The 10,976-nt window shown below is 40.9% G+C and overlaps 1 protein-coding gene across 3 annotated transcripts in view; it reads left to right on the top strand.

Annotated features, from left to right (window-relative positions):
• The first annotated feature begins 422 nt into the window (after positions 1-422).
• MAGT1 (magnesium transporter 1) overlaps positions 423-10,976 on the top strand; it is a 72,306-nt gene continuing 61,752 nt past the window's right edge. For 2 of the 3 annotated variants that reach the window (XM_072743521.1, XM_025985019.2), the window contains exon 1: positions 429-678. In XM_072743521.1, coding sequence (XP_072599622.1) covers positions 481-678 — 198 coding nt within the window. In that variant the 5' untranslated portion in view covers positions 429-480. Of the gene's footprint in view, positions 679-10,976 lie in introns of all 3 variants that reach the window. The other variant, XM_025985018.2, reaches the window with a different exon arrangement.

Raw genomic sequence — 10,976 nt, 5'->3', positions numbered from 1 at the left:
TTTTAAAAATATTCAGTAATATTGTGTATTTCTTTCCTGCTTTTACTTTTTTCATCTTGATTTGAAAAACTTTAGGGGCAGAATGAGGGTATAATATAGCTAACAATCACGTGGCTAGGTCCAAATTTTCTAGAATATTACACAAAGAAGGTGGATTTCCAGGACTTCTAAATGACTGGGGGAAAAAACCTGTTTTAACAACTTTAAGCCATTTTGGACCAGAGGAATAAAACCCCAACCCGCAATGGTTTACAACTGCGCATGCGCATGCGCCCTTGCAGCCGCATTAAACGTTTCATATTTACATAAATGAAAGGGGCGGTTAATCAACCTTAGCGGACCAATGAAAAACCACCAGATTATCCTTTTTCTATTGGCTAACGGAGACCAATTAGAAGTAAACCATCTTTTAGCGTGCCTCTAGCAGTAGAGCGTCGTGACGTAACGTGAAGGGTCGCCCAGTAGGGCTGAGCTGGACCAATGAGGAGAGGTAGTGGGCTGGTTTGCCTGTTCTCACGCCCAATACACAGACACAGCCCGAGGAAAGTTTGGCTTCTCGGAGAGAGAGGAGCGAACATGGCAGCGCGTTGGTGGCTTTGGTGTGTCTCCGCGAACATGGCGGTGGCGCTGCTGCTCAGTTACGGGGTTCCCTCAGCCTCTGCCCAAAGAAAGAAGGAGGTGAGGACGATGTTTCCAACACGGCTTTCCCCAAAGAGTGGGGCTTGAGAGGGTCGGTACTCCTTCCCATCCCCTTTCCTCAGTGGTTCCGTCTTTCGGTGGCTCCGGTTTCACCGTTTTTAAGAGTTAGGGGGTTTGTGAGAGAAGAAACTAACTCCTTGTCTTCTAGGAAGGTAGAGTCTGAGAGGGTGGGGTAGGTGACAACCTGGCTTCTATAGGCCTGTGCATGCACATAGCTGAGAGTTTTGACACTACTTTGAGCTTGGGCCCCACCAGGTGGTAGGAGAAATTTGACTCTAGGTCCGGCGGGGGTCGGGTGGGGTAGAATATCTTGAATCTTTCTGCTGTCAGTAGATGCAACTCCCTTATAGACGTCTAAGAGCTATATGTTTGTGACATTTTCGCTTCAGGAATGTAGAATTAAACTGAAAAACTAAACTATGCTAGATTTATGACACTGTCCAAATAATTGATTCAAAGCAATTTACTGGGATGGAAGCTCTTTAGCCATTTTCAGTCATTTACCAATATCAAACATGCCAGGCACTATTGTAGGAGCTTGGTATGCATAAGTGAACAAAACTAAGATTCCCTCTGTGGAATTTACCGGCTATGGCAAGTAGAGGAGATACAATAACAATATTCTTACCGTTAAGCGATCCAAACAAAGGTATTTTAACATTGTGTTTTGAAACATGACTTAGAGCTTTAGAGATTACTAACAACTATTTATATTATTTATGCTCCCTAATTTGATGGATGAAGAAAACTGAATCCTAAGCTTACACAGTTACTTGTTGCAGAACAAGGACTACAAGCCTAGGTCGGCCAGTCTTATGCTAGTTCCTGTATATTTTGTACTTCCTCTAGTACACAACACCTGTACACGCACTTTTATTTTTTTTATTTATTTATATATTTTTTTCAATTTATTTATTTATGATAGTCACAGAGAGAGAGAGAGAGAGAGAGAGAGAGAGGCAGGCTCCATGCACCAGGAGCCCGATGTGGGATTCGATCCCAGGTCTCCAGGATCGCGCCCTGGGCCAAAGGCAGGCGCCAAACTGCTGCGCCACCCAGGGATCCCTGTACACGCACTTTTAAAATACCATTTAGGCATCTCGGGTGCTTGTCAACTTGAGCTGAACTTAAAGGAACCTATACTTTCTGTTTCTGAATATTTGTACTATAAGATAAGAAAAAACAAAAGCCGGCAAATTAAAATGAGTTAATAAGTTGGAAGAGTAAAATAAAAACATACTGTTTGCAAAGGTATAGTGAAGTGAACAGGCTTTTTTTTTCAGAGGATTCCAAGACATTTTTACATGGGTAACAAGATACAGAGCAATGCTTTATATTTTAGATGCCTTTTATGTAACCCCCCCCCCCCACAAAACCACCTATATATAAGTTCATATGTATGTATAGAGAAACTTTTGTGAGGATACACAACAGTCTTAACAGTGGCTATCTCTGGGTAGTTGGGATTGTTCATTAGAACACTTTCACTTTTTACCTCATGTGATGGTGTTGTCTGAATCTCTACAGTAACCACTTTTTATAAATAAGAAAACTGAAGGTTTTTTTTTTAATTTTTTAATTTATTTATGATAGGCACACAGTGAGAGAGAGAGGCAGAGACACAGGCAGAGGGAGAAGCAGGCTCCATGCACCGGGAGCCTGACGTGGGATTCGATCCCGGGTCTCCAGGATCGCGCCCTGGGCCAAAGGCAGGCGCCAAACCGCTGCGCCACCCAGGGATCCCGAAAACTGAAGGTTTTTAAACAGCTATTTCATCCAGTTTAATTATATTTATTCATTAAATCTTTCATTGGAATAGAAGCAGAAGGGCCTAGCAGGAGGTAGACTATTTTAAAAAGGAATCATCAATAAATTATATGCTTTAAAACAGTTGATTTTATGTTAGGTACACTTTATCTCAATAAAATAGTTTTAAAAAGAATCAGGGCAGCCCGGGTGGCTCAGCGGTTTAGCACCGCCTTCAGCCCAGGGCGTGATCCTGGAGACCCGGCATCGAGTCCCACATCGGGCTCCCTGCGTGGAGCTTGCTTCTCCCTCTGCCTGTCTCTGCCTCTCTCTCTGTCTCTGTGTCTCTCATGAATAAATAAATAAAATCTTTTAAAAATTTTTAAAAAGGAATCAGATTCTAACTCCTTTCCCATGATGCCCACTTTTCAGGCCTTTATCACTCTTACAAATCTATTGCAATACTGCCTAACTGGTCATCCTTGAACCAATCCTTCATAGTATTGCCAGAGATGCTAACATTAAAATCTGAAAACCTTTTAACCCATTTTTCAAAGTATAAAAGGGCTTCTGTAGCCTGACCCTTGTCTGCTTCTTCCAGGCTTATCTCAAGTTCCTTCCTGTACAAGTCATTCTGAATTACCTGCCTTCCTTGATATTTCTACATTCTCTTGCAAGTGTCTGTATTTGCTGGACTTCTGCCAGAGTATTTTCCTTTTCTCTCACCCTACCCTCTCATTCACCTGAGGATTCCTACTCTTCAAGTCCTAGCTCAAATATTATCTTTTTCCTCAACCAAGCTTTTCCTAGTCTCCCCACCCCCAAGTGAATTGAGATGAATTCAGTACATCTTATTGATGAAATTTTGGAATATGGATGAGGTCCGGAGCCGACAAACAAGAAAGAATTCTTGAGACATCTTTGGTGCAAAATGGTGGTTTTATTAAAGCACGGGGACAGGACCCATGGGCAGGAAGAGCTGCTGCCCCGGGCCTGTGAGGGGTGGCTGATTATATACCTGGGAGTTTGGAGGGGTTTGATGATAGCTGTACTAAGGAATTTTGGAAGCAAGGTTACCAGGACCTTTTTTAAAAAATATATTTTATTTATTTATTCATGAGACACACACAGAGAGAGGCAGAGAAACAGGCAGAGGGAGACACAGACTCCACGCAGGGAGCCCAATGTGGGACTTGATCCCAGAACTCCAGGATCATGCCCTGAGCTGAAGGCAGACTCTCAATTGCTGGGCCAGGCGTGCTGAGGTTTCCAGGACCTCGAGGGCCTAGCTATTGTTGGGAAAAGGTCACTTATTACCGTCTAATAAAACCTGAGTCATGAGACCCTTCAGATGTGTATCAGTGGGCCATGTGCTTGGAGGATGATTGCCAACATGGATCTTGGGGGTTTAGAGATAATGGGAATTTCTAAAGGAAATTTTATATGTTAAAGTAGACCTATAGGCTCCTGGGGGTTGGGCTAAGATTACATTTTGCCCTTAGCAAAGTATTAATGTCGAGGCAGTTGAGTCTGTAGAGGAATGTCCATGTCCCTCTGCCTGTTTCAAGGACTTATCAATGTGCTGCCCTGAGCTAGTCCTCTGTTCCTCATCAATATCATCATTGTTCATATATTAGTCTTCCTCATTAGACAGTGAGCATCTCAAATATACTTTTCTTAAAATATAGATACCTTTAAGTTAATTTTTGTTTTCCTGGCATCCAGAAGTACCAAAAAGGTCTTTGATAAACACGAAATAATCTGTTCTTTCACTTGCAGTTTGTTTAGGTTACACAACCTAAAATTGGATTCTCATCAGTAAACAAGGGAATAATATAGATGATGTAGTTTTTATCCCTTTCCTCTTTAACCAAGGATGTTTTAGGCTATTTTTTTATTCATTCACGAGAGACACAGAGAGAGTGGGAGAGACATAGGTAGAGGAAGAAGCAGACTCGCTGCAGGGAGCCCAATATGGGACTCAATTCAGGGATCCCGGGATCACTGCTTGAGCCAAAGGCAGATGCTCAACCACTGAACTGCCCAGGTGCTCCTGTTTTAGGCTATATTTAAAAGATTATTGTGGGGCACCAGGATTGATCAGTCAGTTAAACGTCCAACTCTTGGTTTAAGCTCTGGTCATGATGCCATGGTCCTGGGATGACACTGCATCAGGCTCCCTGCTCAGCGGAGAGTCTGCTTCAGGATTCTCTCTGCCTCTACCCCCCTCCACTGTTTTCGCATGCATGCATGTTTTCTCTCTGTCTGTCTCAAGTAAAAATAATTTTTTTTAAAGAAAGATTACAGTGATACTACTGAGAGACAATTTTAAAATACAGGTGTTCTGTTGTAGAACACTTACAATTTTTGAAAGCATTTTTTTTTGAAATCCCACGTCTATCCACATAGTAGACATGGCTTTATTTTTTCCAAGATTTTATTTATTTACTAATGAGAGACACAGAGAGGGGGAGAGACATAGGCAGAGAGAGAAGTAGGCTCCCTGCGGGGAACCTGATGCAGGACTCATCCTAGGACCCCGGGATCACGCCCTGAGCTGAAGGCAGATGCTCAAACACTGAGCCATCCAGGTGCCCCTCTAAATATTCCTTTTTAAAAAAGACACTTTTGGGGGCACTTGGGTGGTTCAGTCATTAAGCATTTGCCTGTGGCTCGGGTAATGAATGATCCCAGGGTCCTGAGGTCCAGCCCCATGTTGGGCTCCCTGCTCACGAGGAGACTGCCTCTCCTCCCTGCTTGTGCGCTCACTTTCTCTCAAATAAATAAATAAATAAATAAATAAATAAATAAAACATTTTTCATAAATTAATATAATTAAAAATCACTCAAGTTCCTACTGGTTGTCTATTGTTAAATGTAATGCTATCCTACTTATCTGATTGTTTATACCTATAACGGTGTTTTCACCAGAACATTGACTTATTCTCTAATATTTATTCAATATCTCCTACATTGCAGTCACTATGGTTTATGTGCATTATCTATAATCCTCAAAATAACCCTGCACAGTAAGTATTAACCCCTTTAGAAAGATGACGGAAGAGGGAACTCATGTTGAACGAGAGAGATATTGGGGACTTGCCCAAAGAATATAGCTCTAGAGACTGAGCTGGGGTTCTATCCATGATCTGACTCTAAACCATATGCTCTCTGATAGCCTACAAAGGCTTCTTTTGCAATGACTTATTTTATTTCATTTTAAAGATTTTATTTATTCATGAGACACACACACACACACACACACACAGAGGCAGATACACAGGCAGAGGGAGAAGCAGGCTCCATGCAGGGAGCCTGACACGGGACTCCATCCCAGGTCTCCAGGATCAGGCCCTGGGCTGAAGGCAGTGCTAAACCGCTGAGCCACCCAGGCTGCCCGACGTATTTTATTCTTATAATGAACTATATCCCCCTGTGGTAGAAGGGAATTTGTCCTTGCATCTGGTGTCATTTTAGGAAGGCAGCATGATAAAAATGAAAAATTATGGCTTTTGATAAAATGATCCATGTATCTTGATCTACTTCTGGAAATCTGTAATAAAAAATAAAATGAAATATGGAAAACAGTGAATGCACACATAATGAAACCTGTTAAAAATAATCATTATAATGCTAGGATGATAGATTCCCTTGCCTCTTCTGTTTTCAAAAAAATTTTTGTAAAGTCTTTAAGAGCATATATATATTTTTTTAATTTTTTTTATTAGTGGAGTTCAATTTGCCAACATTTAGCATAACATCCAGACTCATCCCACCAAGTGCTTCCCTCAGTACCCATCACGCAGTCACCCCAACCCCCTGCCCACCTCCCTTTCCACTACCCCTTGTTAGTTTCCCAGAGTTAGGTGTCTCTCATGTTTTGTCACCCTCATTGATATTTTCACTCATTTTCTCTCCTTTCCCATTATTCCCTTTCATTAATTTTTATAATCCCCAAGTGAATGAGACCATATAATGTTTGTCCTTTTCTTTTTTTTAAAAAAAATTTTTATTTATTTATTTATTTATAATAGTCACAGAGAGAGAGAGAGGCAGAGACACAGGCTGAGGAAGAAGCAGGCTCCATGCACCGGGAGCCCGATGTGGGATTCGATCCCGGGTCTCCAGGATCGCGCCCTGGGCCAAAGGCAGGCGCCAAACTGTTGTGCCACCCAGGGATCCCTGTTTGTCCTTTTCTGATTCACTTACTTCACTCAGCAGAATACCATCGAGGTCCATCCACGTCGAAGCAAATGGTGGGTATTTATCATTTCTAATGGCTGAGTAATATTCCATTGTATTCATAGAACACATCTTCTTGATCCATTCATCTTTTGAAGGACACCGAGGCTCCTTCCACAGTTTGGATATTGAGGACATTGCTGCTATAAACAGCGAGGTGTAGGTGTTCTCGCTTTTCACTGCATCTGTATCTTTGGGGTAAATCCTCAGCAGTGCAATTGCTGGGTCATAGGGCATATCTATTTTTAATTCTTTGAGGAACCTCCACAGAGTTTTCCAGAGTGCTGCACCAGTTCACATTCCCACCAAAAGTGCAAGAGGGTTCCCCTTTCTCCACAACCTCTCCAACATTTACTGTTTCCTCTCTTGTTAGTTTTCCCCATTCTCACTGCTGTGAGTTGGTATCTCATTGTGGTTTTGATTTGTATTTTCTTGATGGCCAGTGATGCGGAGCATTTTCTCATGTGCTTGTTGGCCATGTCTATGTCTTCCTCTGTGAGATTTCTGTTCATGTCTTTTGCCCATTTGCTGGTGAGTTTCATAAGCTCTTTATACATACTGGATACTAGCCCTTTATCTGATAGGTCATTTGCAAATATCTTCTCCCATTGTGTAGGTTGTCTTTCAGTTTTGTGGACTGTTTCTGTTGCTGTGCAGAAGCTTTTTATCTTGCTGAAGTCCCAATAATTCATTTTTGCTTTTTTTTTCTTTTGCCTTCATGGATGTATCTTGCAAGAAGTTGCTGTGGCCAGGTTCAAAAAGGGTGTTGCCTGTGTTCTTCTCTAGGATTTTGATGGAATCTTGTCTCACATTTAGATCTTTCATCCATTTTGAGTTTATCTTTGTGTATGGTGAAAGAGAGTGGTCTAGTTTCATTCTTCTGCATGTAGATGTCCCAATTTTCCCAGCACCATTTGTTGAAGAGACTGTCTTCTTTCCAGTGGATAGTCTTTCCTGCTTTGTCGAATATTCGTTGACCATAAAGTTGAGGGTCCACTTCGGGATTCTCTATTCTGTTCCATTCATCTATGTGTCTGTTTTTGTGCCAGTACCACACTGTCTTGATGAACACAGCTTTGTAGTACAAAAGCTGTGTTGTAGTACAACCTGAAATCTGGCATTGTGATGCCCCCAGCTATGGTTTTCTTTTTTAATATTCCCTTGGCTATTTGGGGTCTTATCTGATTCCACACAAATCTTAAGATGATTTGTTCCAACTCTCTGAAGAAAGTCCATCGTAATGGAATATTACTCAGTCATTAGAAACGACAAATACCCACCATTTGCTTCGACGTGGATGGACCTGCAGGGTATTCTGCTGAGTGAAATAAGTCAATTGGAAAAGGACAAACATTATATGGTCTCATTCACTTGGGGAATATAAAAATTAGTGAAAGGAAATAAAGGGAAAGGAGAGAAAATGAGTGAAAATATCAGTGAGGGTGACAAAACATGAGAGACACCTAATTCTGGGAAATAAGGGGTAGAGGAAAGGGAGGTGGGTGGGGGTTTGGGGTGACTGGGTGATGGGTACTGAGGGGGGAACTTGGTGGAATGAGCACTGGATGTTATGCTAAATGTTGGCAAATTGAACTCCAATTAAAAAAAAAGGAAAAAAAAAAGAAAGTCCATGGTATTTTGATAGGGATTGCATTAAATGTGTAAATTACCCGGGATAGCATTGACATTTTCACAATATTAATTCTTCCAATCTATGAGCATGGAATGTTTTTCCATCTCTTTGTGTCTTCCTCACTTTCTTTCACAAGTGTTCGGTAGTTTTTAGGGTATAGATCCTTTACCTCTTTGGTTAGGTTTATTCCTAGGTATCTTATGCTTTTGGGTGCAATTGTAAATGCAGTTTAGTGAATTGACTGAATTGTAAATTCAGTCTCGTTGTTAGTGTATAGAAATGCCACTGACTTCTGGGCATTGATTTTGTATCCTGCCACAATGCTGAATTGCTGTATGAGTTCTATCAATCTTGGGGTGGGGTCTTTTGGGTTTTCTATATATAGTATCATGTCATCTGTGAAGAGAGAGAGTTTTTCTTCTTCTTTGTCAATTTGAATGCCTTTCATTTCTTTTTGTTGCCAGATTGCTGAGGCTAGGACTTCTAATACTATGTTGAATAGCAGTGTTGAGAGTGGACATCCCTGTCTTGTTCTGATCTTAGGGTAAAGGCTCCCAGTGTTTCCCCATTGAGAATGATATTTGCTGTGGGCTTTTCATAGATGGCTTTTAAGAGGCTGAGGAATGTTCCCTCTAACCTTACATGCTGAAGAGCTTTGATCAGGAATGGATGCTGTCTTTTGTCAAATGCTTTCTCTGCATCTATTGAGAGGATCATATGGTTCTTGTTTTTTCTCTTGTTGATATGATCTATCACACTGATTGCTTTACAGTGTTGAACCAGCCTTGCATCCTGGGGATAAATCCCACTTGGTCATGGTGAATAATCTTTTTTTTAATTAAAATTTTTTTTTATTTATGATAGTCACACAGAGAGAGAGAGAGAGGCAGAGACATAAGCAGAGGGAGAAGCAGGCTCCATGCATCGGGAGCCTGACGTGGGATTCAATCCCGGGCCTCCAGGATCGCACCCTGGGCCAAAGGCAGGCGCTAAACCGCTGCGCCACCCAGGGATCCCCATGGTGAATAATCTTAATGTACTGTTGGATCCTATTGGCTAGTATCTTGTTGAGATTTTTTGCATCCATGTTCATCAGGGATATTGGTCTATAATTCTGCTTTTTGGTGGGGTCTTTGTCTGGTTTTGGAATCAAGGTGATGCTGGCCTCATTGAACGAGTTTGGAAGTACTCCATCTCTTTCTCTCTTTCTGAACAGCTTTAGTAGAATAGGTATGGTTTCTTCTTTAAACGTTTGATAGAATTCCCCTGGGAAGCCATCTGGCCCTGGATTTTGTGTCTTGGGGGGTTTTTGAAGACTGCTTCAAAAAAAAAAAAATGAAGACTGCGTCAGTTTCCTCCCTGGTTATTGGCCTGTTCAGGTTTTCTGTTTCTTCCTGTTCCAGTTTTGGTAGTTTGTGGTTTTCCCGAGATATGTCCATTTCTTCTAGATTGCCTAATTTATTGGCGTATAGCTGCTCATAATAAGTTCTTAAAATTGTTTGTGTTTCCTTGGACTTGGTGGTGATCTCTCCTTTCTCATTCATGATTTTATTAACTTGAGTCTTTTCTCTCTTCTTTTTAATAAGGCTGGCTAATGGTTTATCTATCTTATTAATTCTTTCAAAGAACCAACTGCTGGTTTTGTTGATCTGTTCCAGTTTTTCTGGTCTCTATTTCATTGAGTTCTGCTCCAATCTTTATTAACTGTCTTCTGCTGGGTGAAGAGTTTATTTGCTGTTCCTTCTCCAGTTCTTTTAGGTGCAAGCTTAGCTTTTGTATTTGAGTTCTTTCCAGTTTTTGGATGGGTGCTTGTACTGCGATATATTTCCCCCTTAGGACTGCTTTTGCTGTATCCCAAAGATTTTGAATGGTTGTATCTTCATTCTCATTAGTTTCCATGAATCTTTTTAATACTTCTCTAATATCCTCGTTGACCCTTTCATCTTTTAGCAGGATGGCCTTTAACCTCCACATGTTTGAAATCCTTCCAAACTTCTTCTTATGGTTTAGTTATAGTTTCAAAGCATTATGGTCTGAAAATATGCAGGGTACAATCCCAGTCTTTTGGTATCAGTTAAGATGTGATTTGTGACCCAGTATGTGGTCTATTTTGGAGAAAGTTCCATGTGTGCTTGAGAAGAATGTGTATTCAGTTGTGTTTGAATGTAAAGTTCTGTAAATATCTGTGAAATCCATCTGGTCCAGTGTATCATTTAATGCTCTTGTTTCTTTGAAGTTGTGTTTAGAAGATCTATCAATTGTAGAAAGTGCCGTATTCAAGTCTCCAAGTATAAGAGTATTGTTATCTAAGTATGTCTTAACTTTGGTTATTAATTGTTTGATATACTTGGCAGTTCCCACATTTGGGGCATTAATATTCATGATTGTTAGGTCCTCTTGTTGGATAGATCCTTTAAGTATGATATAGTGTCCCTCTTCATCTCTTACTACAGTCTTTGGGATAAACTTTAATTTATCTCATATGAAGATGGCTACCCCTGCTTTCTTTTGAGGACCATTTGAATGGTAAATTTTTCTCCAACCTTTTATTTTCAGGCTGTAGGTGTCTTCATGTCTAAATGAGTCTCTTGTAGACAGCAAATAGATGGGTCCTGCTTTTTTATCCAGTCTGAAACCCTGCGCCTTTTGATGGGGT

Source organism: Vulpes vulpes, chromosome X (assembly GCF_048418805.1).
Source record: "Vulpes vulpes isolate BD-2025 chromosome X, VulVul3, whole genome shotgun sequence".
Lineage (NCBI taxonomy): Eukaryota > Metazoa > Chordata > Mammalia > Carnivora > Canidae > Vulpes > Vulpes vulpes.
The sequence above is the reverse complement of the archived record's forward strand: the minus strand, read 5'-3'. Positions and strand labels throughout refer to the sequence as shown.